Source organism: Schistocerca nitens, chromosome 5 (assembly GCF_023898315.1).
Source record: "Schistocerca nitens isolate TAMUIC-IGC-003100 chromosome 5, iqSchNite1.1, whole genome shotgun sequence".
Lineage (NCBI taxonomy): Eukaryota > Metazoa > Arthropoda > Insecta > Orthoptera > Acrididae > Schistocerca > Schistocerca nitens.
The window spans coordinates 205552945-205568566 of NC_064618.1; the positions used below are offsets into that span (position 1 = coordinate 205552945).

General features: G+C 45.0%; 1 protein-coding gene across 1 annotated transcript in view; it reads left to right on the plus strand.

Annotated features, from left to right (window-relative positions):
- The window catches only part of LOC126260861 (neurotrimin-like), a gene marked incomplete at its 3' end in the record, with an annotated part of 376714 nt that overhangs the window by 224724 nt on the left and 136368 nt on the right, over nt 1-15622 (plus strand). Inside the window, exon 6 of the mRNA XM_049958274.1 lies at nt 14185-14334. Within this exon, the coding sequence (XP_049814231.1) occupies nt 14185-14334 (150 nt within the window). The remainder of the gene's footprint in view (nt 1-14184; nt 14335-15622) is intronic.

Sequence of the window (15622 nt, forward strand, 5' to 3'; positions counted from 1 at the left end):
CCTTAATTTGAGGAAGAAATTTCTGAGGATGTACGTCTGGAGTACAGCATTGTATGGTAGTGAAACATGGACTGTGGGAAAACCGGAACAGAAGAGAATCGAAGCATTTGAGATGTGGTGCTATAGACGAATGTTGAAAATTAGGTGGACTGATAAGGTAAGGAATGAGGGGGTTCTACGCAGAATCGAAGAGGAAAGGAATAAGTGGAAAACACTGATAAGAAGACGGGACAGGATGATAGGACATCTGCTAAGACATCAGGGAATGACTTCCATGGTACTAGAGGGAGCTGTAGAGGGCAAAAACTGTAGAGGAAGACAGAGATTAGAATACGTCAGGCAAATAATTCAGGACGTAGGTTGCAAGTGCTACTCTGAGATGAAAGAGGTTAGCACAGGAAAGGAATTCGTGGCGGGCCGCATCAAACCAGTCAGTAGACTAATGACCAAAAAAAAAAAGAAAAATGGGTTAGGAACAGGAAATGGGCAGAAACGGTCGAACAAGTAAGAAAGGCATAACGTTGATTTTATTGTTAACCTCCGCTTACTCAGTGTGCTCAAAATGGAAACTAGAGACGTCGCCGAAATGCTGCATCCGTAAAACGACGTGATTAACAGTTTCCCACAGTAGTTGCGGTGGAATCTTAGCAACGTGTTCCTGTATACTGGCCTTCAGATCGTGTGGAGACAGAAAGTGTTCTGCTAAACGTGTTGCTTTAGACAACCCCAGAGGCAAAAGTCACATGGATTCAGATCAGGAGATATTCCAAGTCAAGCGACTAGGAAACCTCTGGAGCGAACACGTTCGTGAAAGGTTGTATTAAGCGGATCTTTCGCTGGCCCAGCGAAATGAAGTGTTGCCCCACCTTGCGTGAAAACAATGGTTTCCACACAGTTGCGCTCTTACAGAAATGGAATCACATCCTGTATAAGGAGGCCTCAACAATGTACAGACTTCACGGTACACCTGACATCCCAGTGACTCTTCGCGTAGAAAATGCAGTCTAACAATACCACGAATTATGCCATTCACTACGTTCACAGGACCCTGTGGTGTAACATTTGCCTTGTCATTCCTTGGAATACTGTAAGGCCATGCTACGTATCACGAGGTTTCAGTTGCTGCATAGTCTGCATCTTGTACGGATGTTGTTGTTGTTGTGGTCTTCAGTCCTGAGACTCGTTTGATGCAGCTCTCCATGCTACTCTATCCTGTGCAAGCTTCTTCATCTCCCAGTACCTACTGCAACCTACATCCTTCTGAAACTGCTTAGTGTATTCATCTCTTGGTCTCTCTCTACGATTTTTACCCTCCACGCTGCCCTCCAGTGCTAAATTTGTGATCCCTTGATGCCTCAAAACATGTCCTACCAACCGATCCCTTCTTCTAGTCAAGTTGTGCCACAAACTTCTCTTCTCACCAATCCTATTCAATACCTCCTCATTAGTTACGTGATCTACCCACCTTATCTTCAGCATTCTTCTGTAGCACCACATTTCGAAAGCTTCAATTCTCTTCTTGTCCAAACTAGTTATCGTCCATATTTCACTTCCATACATGGCTACACTACATACAAATACTTTCAGAAACGACTTCCTGACACTTAAATCTATACTCGATGTTAACAACTTCCTCTTCTTCAGAAACGATTTCCTTGCCATTGCCAGTCTACATTTTATATCCTCTCTACTTCGACCATCATCAGTTATTTTACTCCCTAAATAGCAAAACTCCTTTACTACTTTAAGTGTCTCATTTCCTAATCCAATTCCCTCAGCATCACCAGACTTAATTCGACTACATTCCATTATCCTCGTTTTGCTTTTGTTGATGTTCATCTTATATCCTCCTTTCAAGACACTGTCCATTCCGTTCAACTGCTCTTCCAAGTCCTTTGCTGTCACTGACAGAATTACAATGTCATCGGCGAAACTTAAAGTTTTTACTTCTTCTCCATGAATTTTAATACCTACTCCGAATTTTTCTTTTGTTTCCTTACTGCTTGCTCAATATACAGATTGAATAACGTCGGGGAGAGGCTACAACCCTGTCTCACTCCTTTCCCAACCACTGCTTCCCTTTCATGCCCCTCGACTCTTATAACTGACATCTGGTTTCTGTACAAATTGTAAATAGCCTTTCGCTCCCTGTATTTTACCCCTGCCACCTTCAGAATTTGAAAGAGAGTATTCCAGTTTACATTCTCAAAAGCTTTCTCTAAGTCTACAAATGCTAGAAACGTAGGTTTGCCTTTTCTTAATCTTTCTTTTAAGATAAGTCGTAAGGTTTGTATTGCCTCACGTGTTGCAACATTTCGACGGAATCGAAACTGATCTTCCCCTAGGTCCGCTTCTACCAGTTTTTCCATTCGTCTGTGAAGAATTCGCGTTAGTATTTTGCAGCTGTGACTTATTAAACTGATAGTTCGGTAATTTTCACATCTGTCAACACCTGCTTTCTTTGGGACTGGAATTATTATATTCTTCTTGAAGTCTGAGGGTATTTCGCCTGTCTCATACATCTTGCTCACCAGATAGTAGAGTTTTGTCATGACTGGCTCTCCCAAGGCCATTAGTAGTTCCAATGGAATGTTGTCTACTCCCGGGGCCTTGTTTCGACTCAGGACTTTCAGTGCTCTGTCAAACACTTCACGCAGTATCTTATCTCCCATTTCGTCTTCATCTACATCCTCTTCCATTTCCATAATACTCTCCTCAAGTACATCGCCCTTGTATAAACTCTCTATATACTCCTTCCACCTATCTGCCTTCCCTTCTTTGCTTAGAACTGGGTTGCCATCTGAGCTCTTGATAGTCATAAAAGTGGTTCTCTTCTCTCCAAAGGTCTCTTTAATTTTCCTGTAGGCAGTATCTATCTTACCCCTAGTGAGACAAGCCTCTACATCCTTACATTTGTCCTCTAGCCATCCCTGCTTAGTCATTTTGCACTTCATGTTGATCTCATTTTTGAGACGTTTGTATTCCTTTTTGCCTGCTTCATTTACTGCATTTTAAATTTTCTCCTTTCATCAATTAAATTCAATATTTCTTCTGTTACCCAAGGATTTCTATTAGCCCTCGTCTTTTTACCTACTTGATCGTCTGCTGCCTTCACTACTTCATCCCTCAGAGCTACCCATTCTTCTTCTACTGTATTTCTTTCCCCCATTCCTGTCAATTGTTCCCTTATGCTCTCCCTGATACTCTCTACAACCTCTGGTTCTTTCAGTTTATCCAGGTCCCATCTCCTTAAATTCCCACCTTTTTGCAGTTTCTTCAGTTTCAATCTGCAGTTCATAACCAATAGATTATGGTCAGAATCCACATCTGCCCCTGGAAATGTCTTACAATTTAAAACCTGGTTCCTAAATCTCTGTCTTACCATTATATAATCTATCTGATACCTTTTAGTATCTCCAGGATTCTTCCAGGTATACAACCTTCTTTTATGATTCTTGAACCAAGTGTTAGCCATGATTAAGTTATGCTCTGTGCAAAATTCTACAAGGCGGCTTTCTCTTTCATTTCTTCCCCCCAATCCATATTCACCTACTACGTTTCCTTCTCTCCCTTTTCCTACTGACGAATTCCAGTCACCCATGACTATTAAATTTTCGTCTCCCTTCACTACCTGAATAATTTCTTTTATCTCGTCATACATTTCATCAATTTCTTCATCATCTGCAGAGCTAGTTGGCATATAAACTTGTACTACTGTAGTAGGCTTGGTCTTTGTGTCTATCTTGGCCACAATAATGCGTTCACTATGCTGTTTGTAGTAGCTAACCTGCACTCCTATTTTTTTTATTCATTATTAAACCTACTCCTGCATTACCCCTATTTTATTTTGTATTTATAACCCTGTAATCAGCTGACCAAAAGTCTTGTTCCTCCTGCCACCGAACTTCACTAATTCCCACTATATCTAACTTTAACCTATCCATTTCCCTTTTTAAATTTTCTAACCTACCTGCCCGATTAAGGGATCTGACATTCCACGCTCCGATCCGTAGAACGCCAGTTTTCTTTCTCCTGATAACTACGTCCTCTTGAGTAGTCCCCGCCCGGAGATCCGAATGGGAGACTATTTTACCTCCGGAATATTTTACCCAAGAGGACGCCATCATCATTTAATCATACAATAAAGCTGCATGCCCTCGGGAAAAATTACGGCTGTAGTTTCCCCTTGCTTTCAGCCGTTCGCAGTACCAGCACAGCAAGGCCGTTTTGGTTAATGTTACAAGGCCAGATCAGTCAATCATCCAGACTGTTGCCCCTGCAACTACTAAAAAGGCTGCTGCCCCTCTTCAGGAACCACATGTTTGTCTGGCCTCTCAACAGATACCCCTCCGTTGTGGTTGCACCTACGGTACGGCTATCTGTATCGCTGAGGCACGCAAGCCTCCCCACCAACGGCAAGGTCCATGGTTCATGGGGGGAAGCTTGTACGGATACAACTGTAAAATACACGCAAAACTTTCCATACTGTTGACCATGGTACGAAGAAGTTCCACTGGGATAGGACGCCTTCTTCTTCCAGGCGCCATACCAAGCTCACTCGTGTTTTCGAATTTCATTATCACCTTCCTTAAACCATTTAATGACATATTCGTTTTCTCGGATCCTTTAGTCGGCCGTACACCGTCAGTTCAGTGCTTTTAATTGCTGCTGCTTACATGAAGCCGTTTCACTAACGACGCAACCTCTCTTTTCTCGACAGCCATACTGTTCACTCACGTTATGGCCTGTCAAATGGCAGCGTGGATTTCATACCGTCATACAAGGCACATGCACCTCCGTGTGTAGCTGTATTGTAAGCAACCGGTATAACATCTACTAACCTTCCTTCATGCCTGGTGAAATAGTGTTTTAGATGAAAGATTTGTATTTGGAGCACTGTTCAAAGCCCTATTCAGTTTTAGATGCTCAACATTTTTCATAAAGGTGAATAATAGATCGTTCGTTAGTGTTGGACTTTCTTCCCCATCCTAAACATCTATCTGTTATCATTCCCACGCCGACAGGACGTTAACCATTGACTTCGCTTCTCCATGTTATTAAAATCTTGTGGGGATGCAAGAATGTCCTTCTCTGCCTCACTAGCTAAATATAATAAGGCGCTTTGTAACTGATCCACGCCGCCGATTGATTTCTACCGTGAGAGGTAGCAGTTCCACATGCCACCAGCATCCAGAACACTCACTTGACGTCACTTTAATTGCACATCGTTAGAATCTAATTATAACACTTGGCAAATTTGCAAAAAGGAGCAATGTGTTTCTTTGACGGTTATGGCATGTTTTTCAAGATTTTATATGGGTGGCAGGAAATTAAGGTGTAAACTACAAATTTGACAGATCACTGTAATTTTACAAACGATATAGTTTGATAGGTTGATTTTCCTCTGCATGTATTAATTCTTTGCAAACGTAATTATCGCTAACTACTTCATTGCCGGCCAGTGTGGTCGAGCGGTTCTAGGCGCTTCAGTCTGGAACCGCGCGACCGCTACGGTCGCAGGTTCGAATCCTGTCTCGGGCATGGATGTGTGTGATGTCCTTAGGTTAGTTAGCTTTAAGTAGTTCTAAGTTCTAGGGGACTGATGACCACAGAAGTTAAGTCCCGTAGTGCTCAGAGCCATTAGAACCATTTGAAGTACTTCATTTATGACGCGTTTCGAATAATCATGACCAGATAACTGTTGCCAAAATTAACACAAAAGGCAGAATTAAAAAAACTTATATATAAATACTACAAGACCAATGTAACATCAGGGAGGAAAGTGCTTACAGCATGCTTAGGAAAGCTCATAGGAGTGAGCAATACAAGACAAATGTACACTCTCATGTGTACATTTAAGCGTGTTTTCAAAAGACGTTACTCTGAGACGTCGCATGCCATATTGGAGGCAGCAGACTCGAGCACCGTATCGCTTCAACTTGGCGCCATATGGCGTCGATCTCAAAGATAAAAGATATCAGGCCATAGCGTTTACAATATAAAAAACATCGTAAACATTCCTCACATTCCTTGTTTCTTAGAACGAGCGTCATATCGTCAGTGAAAAATTTTTATGACTAAAACGTATCGTGGGACATACACGAAGAACTTACAGCACACTAGGCACTATGTCCAAATATTCGTTCCCGCTTCGCCCGTCGGGCGAGTAGTTTCTATATCTTCCCGCCTCAAAAATAGCCCTGCTAGCGCTTCCTTATTTGGTCATTTGTCTTCCTTGGCGTGTGAGTCGTTGTGTGCGTCACATCGTTGTTTGTCTCTCAGCGTCTCTTGTTTGTGGCTCAATTCTGACGCCGCATTGTCTTGCGCCTTGATGTCGTCCTTGGTTTTCAGGAACATCCTGCAAACAGGGACTGACAGTTTAGCTTTGATAAGTCCACGTGGCATATACAGCCGAGTCCGTTAGAAATTCGTGATTGTCTTGCAGAGACAATCAAGGTTACTCCACCAACAAGCTCACATGGCTTACTTCGATTCTGAATCGTATGTATTTTATGTCATGTTTCTAAATCCGCTTCAAGTGGACAGTCTCCTTCTGGGGCATCGACAAGAAGTCCCTTTCACTTATCTTGATGGCCGTAAAACTACAGTTATTCCAGCGAATGTGGAGTCGGAATATGCGAATGTCAGGGTGTTTGACCTTCCGCCCGAAGTTGATGACAGTTCCTTCGAGACTGTCCTGCTTCCGTTTGGAGACGTAAGGAATATACGGCGGAAAAACTGATCTGCTCATCATCCTTTACAAGTTTATATTAGAGTCCGATCGGTGGACATGGTGGTCAAACAGAATGTCCCCCAATCATTTGCAGGTATGTGGATGACGGATATATATATTTTACACAGGGTAAGAAGGGACCGGTTTTGTATGTAATGAGAGTGGACACTTCCGCACATACTGCCCGAGTCGTGTCACAGTCTTCAAATCCACTTACGAACAACGTAACAGCCAAGTGACAGCCATTACGCCTAACCAATTTCCTGAGGAGCAACGCGAGCAATTGCGTGATGCTTTTAGCGCATTTCCGCAGTTAATATCGCGTAGGGACTTTGCATACGTGCCTCCACCACTTCCATTTCAAAACAAACGTAGACGGTCGCAAGATGGTGAGAAGTCAGACTGTACCTCTTCTCTTCTCCGCTCTACTGAAAAGACTGCGTTGGAGGATGCCTTTCCCCTCCCCAAGTTCGGACCACATGCTGTTCAAGACTTGAAAGCGTGCAGCACCTTCTCCAATGAAACTAGCGACACCGAGACCGCCTCTTCGGAATCACATGAGGACAGACCTGTTCCGGAGCTCCACACTTTATCGACGGACTTGCCCGGCATACCTGAGTCTGTTACGTACTTCCATTCTTTCTCTGCGCCCACGGGTAGAGAAATCAGGCCACAGGCCGCTGCTGATCAGAACCAGATCGGCACAGGTGTGGCAGCGGAACTTGTGATGGCTAAACCTTTGCTCTGGAATTCTTTAGGGCGCGTTACAGCGCTGAGAGGGCGAGGGAACTCCGTCGGACCCAGCAATTTTATTATTCCGTCTTGCGACAACTTTATTACGGTGACAGACAAGCCCACTTACGGATTATGGATGTCTGCCATGTTACGGCAAAGCATCTTCAGTAAGAGAGACAACAAATGAAATGGTTTAGGGTGTGAATAAAATCCCGCTTCTTCCAACAAGATGAACTGACTTCCTTATATCACCTTATCCGGTTACGGACACGTCGAAAAGAGCATGTACAATGTCCCTTAATCATTCGCGTATTGACATCCTAACGTGTCATTTCCAGTGCGATCTGTAATTACTTTGCCGACCTTTATGATGTACCTTCCACTGATACGATTGCTCCTGATGCATTTACTCCTCTTCTGGATTGTGTCGCTTCTCCCACATGAAGTGATGAATTTCTAAGTGACTTTACTCGCGATAATACACATCGCCTTATTACTGGTTTACCGTTGCAAAAATCGCCGAGACTCGGCGCTATTCCTAAGGAATTTTGTGTACACTTTTGGTCTCTTATAGGTGATACCATTACATTACTGGTCAATGAGGTGATCTGGGGATGTTTGATTCCTGATCGCTTCAAAGTTGGTAAAAACGTTCGAAGACAATCGGACGTCCAGACACCGATAAATTACGCCCTGTTACACTACTTAATTTCGATTACAAAACTGTCGCTCCATCGGTTAATAGCCGTTTGTCGATACTGCTAGAGAAAATTCTTGCTGTTCGTCAAAGCTGTGTAGCTGGGCACACGATTCTGACTTCTGTAGCCGAATGCCGGGACGTTGTCTCCGCGGCTGTGGCGACTTCTGGCTCTGGAGCCTTGCTTTTTATTGATTTTAATAAAGCATTCGACCGGGTCAGTCACGGTTTCATGCTGCAGGTGCTCAAGGTTCAAATAGCTCTGAGCACTATGGGACTTAACTTCTGAGGTGATCAGTCCCCTAGAACTTAGAACTACTTAAACCTAACTAACCTAAGGACATCACACACATCCATGCCCGAGGCAGGATTCGAACCTGCGACCGTAGCGGTCGCGCGGTTCCAGACTGAAGCGCCTAGAACCGCTCGGCCAGGTGCTCAAGGCGACCGGTCTCAATCATACTAATTGTCAGTTATTACCCAATCTTTTTACTGATATTCACGCATGTATCGTAGTGAATGGTCAACTGACGGCCCTGATCACCATCCGTCGGGGCTGAACGCAAGGTAGCCTCCTCTCCATGTCACCTTTTGTGTTGTCCTTAGAAACTCTGTTTTACCGTATTACGGCTCAGTTATGTGGCTGGTAGATATTAGGAGAAACCTTTTCGGTACAAGCGTACGCGGATGATACACTCCTGGAAATGGAAAAAAGAACACATTGACACCGGTGTGTCAGACCCACCATACTTGCTCCGGACACTGCGAGAGGGCTGTACAAGCAATGATCACACGCACGGCACAGCGGACACACCAGGAACCGCGGTGTTGGCCGTCGAATGGCGCCAGCTGCGCAGCATTTGTGCACCGCCGCCGTCAGTGTCAGCCAGTTTGCCGTGGCATACGGAGCTCCATCGCAGTCTTTAACACTGGTAGCATGCCGCGACAGCGTGGACGTGAACCGTATGTGCAGTTGACGGACTTTGAGCGAGGGCGTATAGTGGGCATGCGGGAGGCCGGGTGGACGTACCGCCGAATTGCTCAACACGTGGGGCGTGAGGTCTCCACAGTACATCGATGTTGTCGCCAGTGGTCGGCGGAAGGTGCACGTGCCCGTCGACCTGGGACCGGACCGCAGCGACGCACGGATGCACGCCAAGACCGTAGGATCCTACGCAGTGCCGTAGGGGACCGCACCGCCACTTCCCAGCAAATTAGGGACACTGTTGCTCCTGGGGTATCGGCGAGGACCATTCGCAACCGTCTCCATGAAGCTGGGCTACGGTCCCGCACACCGTTAGGCCGTCTTCCGCTCACGCCCCAACATCGTGCAGCCCGCCTCCAGTGGTGTCGCGACAGGCGTGAATGGAGGGACGAATGGAGACGTGTCGTCTTCAGCGATGAGAGTCGCTTCTGCCTTGGTGCCAATGATGGTCGTATGCGTGTTTGGCGCCGTGCAGGTGAGCGCCACAATCAGGACTGCATACGACCGAGGCACACAGGGCCAACACCCGGCATCATGGTGTGGGGAGCGATCTCCTACACTGGCCGTACACCACTGGTGATCGTCGAGGGGACACTGAATAGTGCACGGTACATCCAAACCGTCATCGAACCCATCGTTCTACCAATCCTAGACCGGCAAGGGAACTTGCTGTTCCAACAGGACAATGCACGTCCGCATGTATCCCGTGCCACCCAACGTGCTCTAGAAGGTGTAAGTCAACTACCCTGGCCAGCAAGATCTCCGGATGTGTCCCCCATTGAGCATGTTTGGGACTGGATGAAGCGTCGTCTCACGCGGTCTGCACGTCCAGCACGAACGCTGGTCCAACTGAGGCGCCAGGTGGAAATGGCATGGCAAGCCGTTCCACAGGACTACATCCAGCATCTCTACGATCGTCTCCATGGGAGAATAGCAGCCTGCATTGCTGCGAAAGGTGGATATACACTGTACTAGTGCCGACATTGTGCATGCTCTGTTGCCTGTGTCTATGTGCCTGTGGTTCTGTCAGTGTGATCATGTGATGTATCTGACCCCAGGAATGTGTCAATAAAGTTTCCCCTTCCTGGGACAATGAATTCACGGTGTTCTTATTTCAATTTCCAGGAGTGTATTATGGTATTGTTACGTCATATCGATGACATATCCTTGCTCAAGGAGATACTGATTTCCTTTTGTTGAGTCTCCGGGGCCAGCATTAATGAACGGAAATGCACCCTTTTACCACAACAGGATTTTCAACGCTTTGTCATTCCATGGGCAACGGTGGTTGTTCGCCGCATGTCGTTGGGGATTACCGTGGATCGCTGCTCGATGAGAATGGCTGCACTCAGTTGGCGGGAGGTGACGAATGGAATTCAAGGGGCAATTTGTGTACACCAACGTCGTTCCTTTAGTCTTCTTCAAAAAATGCGGGTCTAAATTCCTACATTTTCAGCATAGTGTTCCATGTTGCACATAAATTCCCGCTCCCTGCGATGATGGCGCAAATTGATGCTATTGTCGGTTATTTCCTTTGGAATAGTTATACTTTTTCACTTCAATACGAAGTAGCTGCGAGGCCCTGTCCCCTTTGAGGGTTGGGACTTCCCAGTATAAAAGTGAAGGCTTCAGTATTGTTCATAGGGCGTGCCGTTTTAACATGTACTCGAGTAATTCAGTCTATTACATCTTGCTTATTTATGTGTCTTCGAACGGCTAGTATGACTTCCCCTGCCGAAGTTGGCCGGATCAACTCTAAACTGCGCCACGTACGTGAATTTTATATTGTAATTAGTTTTCTGGGAGCCATCATCTTATCAGTGACATGCCTTGCCACCAGATCTTTGCTTCCGCGTTGGGACGTACAATCATTCCTCTCCCCTGTTGAAATGGCCACGCCATTGATGTTCTGGAAAACAGTGTGGTTTCACGTTAGTCTTCCTGTCCTCCCGACGGAAGTCGCCTCGTCGCGGTATAAGGTCATTCACAATCTGACCCTGACCAACGAACGCCTCCATCGCCTCCACTAGCCCACCTTGGGTCCACCCAGCCTGAAGTTGACTGTGTCTATTCTTTCCGAAAAAAAATAGTGGCTCAATAGCAAAGAAAAAAGTAGGCTGTGAATTGTGGGAAGCAAGTTACCAGTTTCGCATCGGCCTTATTCCAAAGCTTTTTTTCTTTCTCCAACTTTTCTTGTACCACTGTTCTTTACGACACACGTCATCAACCTGATACGTTGCCACACGGGCTCGTCTCTTGCGGACGCGAACACAGGCACTGGATTCATCGACAACTGGCGTTCCTTACCCGATCAGCTGAAGCTGCTTTCTTGGTTGAACTTCTCTTTTTCCAGACTTTTCCGTTTTCCGTCGGATGAAGACCAAATCGGTCGTATGGCTCCCAGGACACTAAACCCATTATGTAATCGGCTATGTCAACGACCCCGAACCCCGTGTTTTACGCCAATGAAAGCTCGTTGTAAGTGGCAGAAGCTTCCACGTTATTGTGCTTTATCTGCAATTACGCTGAACCTTGTCTTCCATCGTAAAGGAATTAGATAGCTTTTTTTCCTTTATTTTCTTTTATTTTTCTTGTTCTGAAGCCTTTTCTCATTGTGTCCTTCCTACAGAAAAAATTGTTTTCTTTTAACTCCAGCAATTGTGGAAATTACGTATTTTCGTAAAAAATAAAAACAACGAAAAAATTAAAAAGTATAAAAAATATAAATAATGAAAAATTAAATAAAGAAACCAGCCTAGTACCATATCTCTGTGAGGGACCAGCACAGTGACAGGCAGGGGAGAGGCATCGTGGCCAGGCCTTGGGTTTCGACCACTGCCCACCTTGGCTCCACCCAGCCTGAGGTTGACAGTGTCTATTATTTCCGAAAGAAATAGTGGATCAGTGGCGAAGAAAGAAAAGTGGGCTGTGAATTGTGGAGAGCAAGTTACCAGGTTCGCATCAGCCTTCTTCCAAAGCTCTTTTTTTCTCCACGTTTTCTTGACTAAGAGATACTGGGAAAAAATTGCTTTGCGCTTGATTTCTGTGCAACCCACATAAAGGAACGGTTTTCAGGTCCTCTGCCATCTTTTATGTACAATCATTTTACTATACGCTGGACAAAAACACTGGACGAAGTTGGTAAAGAAAAATACATCGAGAGCCAGCATTACAAAGGAAGACATTGCATTTTTAATTGTCTTTCGAACAAAGCAATCAACTAACAGCCAGCTGATAACACAGCTCAGATTTCAAAACATACAAAAAATCATCGTAAATAACGAATGTTCTAACTGTTTTAGGGTGGACTGGGGATAGGCAGAGACAGAGCAGAGATAGAGAGAAGGAGGAGGGGGTTTGCTAGGGGGGCGGGGCACTAAGGGAAGGGAAATGACAGATGAGGCGGAAACAGGACATGGTTGATAAGGCAGGCAAAGGAGAGGGGGATGTAAGCAAGAAAATTGTCAAGGTTTGGGATGGGTGGAGGAACAAGGAAAGATGAAGGGTAGCATAAAGGGACGGAGGGGAACAAAGAAGGAACGGAAGAAATATTACACCAACGATACATTTTCACCGAATTATGTATAACTTCACATACTGACCGAGTGAGTTCGGTAAAAACAAATGTTATGCTAAATTTACTAGAATATGTTTAGCTTACTTGCTTCTTAATTTTGATTTAAAGCTTTAAAATTTTAAGATTTTGTAGAGTATAGAATTTTGTTGTATGGTGTGGCTGCCAACTATTATGTCACAAATATTTCAACCACAATCCACATTTAAATCATCCTTCCACAGAACGCAGGCGTTCATGTCGCTGCTTTCAAAAACTGTATGCGCCTTATTTTCCAAGATAGGGTCACACCTTTCATTGTGCTTGTCTCAGGAAAACACCCCCTAGCAGCAGGAGATCGTTTAAGTAACTGCAAAGTTTCAAAGCCATAGATCAGTTTTATTGAACAGTGTGGATAGTATCGTTAAAGGTAGCTGCACCCGTGAACGCAATCTGCCCGCTGTGGAACGCTAGAAGAGGAGTCGGGCCAATGACTTGACGCAGTCTCCACGCCTCCTCACGCTCTGCTTTAGATGTCATATTTTAGTAAAACGTTTTGTTGCAAACAGTACGGGGGTCTGACAGACGAAATACCGTCCGTGCTACTTAGCACATAGCAAACGGATTTATTTTACGTGTGCAGAATGGATCTGGGTTAATTTCACCGTTTTCTGAAATAAACCTTAGGGAGAGCGACTTTAAAATTGAAATAATAATATAAAACGTGCTGACTGTGAAGGAACTGATCGCCATGGAAGTGAATTAATACGAGTATATTAAATTTTACTAAAGAGGTGGTAGACCCTTTAATGGAAATGTTTTTTTCTGCCTTTAATGGGGAACGTACGCAGAAACGAACGAAACCATATCGGCAGCACATTGGCGAGGCATTCGTCTTCATGGACGACAATTCGCGCACCCATTGTGCACATCTTGTGAATGACTTCCTTCACGATAACGACATCGCTAGGCTAGAGTGGGCAGCATGTTCTCCAGAAATGAATCCTATCGAACATGCCTAGAATATATTGAAAAGGGCTGTTTATTGACGACTTGACCCACCGACCACTCTGAGGAGTGGGACAATCTAGAGCAACAGTGCCTTGATGAACTGGATGGATAGTATGCCACAGCAAATACAGCAATGCATCAATGCAAGAGGGCGTGTTACTGGGTATTAGAGGTACCGGTGTGTACAGCTGTCTGGACCACCACCTCTGACGGTCTCGCTGTATGGTGGTACAACATGCAATGTATGGTTTTCATGAGCAATAAACAGGGCGGAAATGATGTATATGTTGATCACTTTTCCAATTTTCTGTACAGGTTCCGGAACTCTCAGAACCGAGGTGATGCAAAACTTTTTTGAATGACATTAAAAAAGAAATGTTAATTGACATCTTCTCTCAGTGGCTGCAGATCGCAATCTCTGTACGAGTTCTTCCATGTATCAGTTCGGTCGGTGTTTGTTTCCATTGCAGGAGGTAAATACGAGCCAGTGCTGCTGGACAACGCGTACAAAGTGCACATGAAGCTGACGATCAAGTCCGTGGGTCCGGCAGACTTCGGCTCCTACCGGTGCGTCTCCAAGAACTCGCTGGGAGACACCGACGGCAGCATCAAACTCTACGGTAAGCGTACACCTTCGGCTTGTCGCTGAATGCAAGAGTGAAAAACTGTCAATTCAATAGGTGAACGAATTCCGACACACAACAAACGTATTCCTAGAAGCTAACGGTTTTGTTTTTCAAATTTAAATTTGTATAATCTACGTGAAAGGGCAATGGCCTTGCCGCAATGGATACACCGGTTCCCGTCAGACCACCGAAGTATAGCGCTGTTGGGCGTGGCCGGCACTTGGATGGGTGACCATCCAGCCGCCATACGCTGTTGCCATTTTTCAGGGTGCACTCAGCCTCGTGATGCTATTTCAGGAGCTACTCGACCGGATAGTAGCGGCTTCGGTCAAGAATACCATCATAACGACCGGGAGAGCGGTGTGCTGAACCCACGCCCCTCCTATCCGCATCCTCCTCTGAGGATGGTCCCGGTAGGCCACTCGTGGCCTGAAGACGGAGTGCTTCTTTATAATCTACGTGAAATCAGGAGTTCGATGCACGAAATGTCTGCGCAACAGCTCAATATAGTTCCTTAATACTCTCCATTCATTTTTACCATTTTCTTCGGATGTATGAAACCAGTTTTACTTAAATCATCATGCATTTACTGTTAGTTATTCATCTTTCATACCGATCGATGTGGCACAGTGGTTAGCGCAATGGACTCACTGTCCGGAGAATGACGGTTCACATCCACGTCCGAGCATCCCAATTTAGATTTCGCTGATTTCCACTAAATCGCGTCAGGCAAATACTGCGACGGTTCCTTCGAAAATGCACGGCTGATTTCCTTGCCGATCCCTGAAACAATCGGAACTTGTGCTCCGTCGCCAATAAACTGATGACAACGTGATGTTAAACTGTAATTTTCTTCCCTTCTGTCTCCTTCCACCATCATGTTCACGGTAACTACGGTAGCAATAACTAAAATTATATTTAAATATTTTTATGCAAAATTAATTTTAATCCAGAACATAGCGTAGCACATGTCTGTAATGATATACGTACACTGAGATGACAAAAGTTATCTGATAAGGATATGTACATACACACATGTCGGTAGTATCGTTTACACAAGGTAGTGCGTTGGCGGAATTGTCATTTGTACACAGGTGATTCATGTGGAAAGGTTTCCTACGTGATTATTATCACATGATGGGAATTAACAGATTTTGAACGCAGAACGGTAGCTGGAGCTAGATGCATGGGACATTCCATTTCGGAAATCGTTAGGGAATTCAGTATTCCGTAATCCACAGTATCAAGAGTGTGCCGAAGGTCTAAAGGTACCTACCGGTCG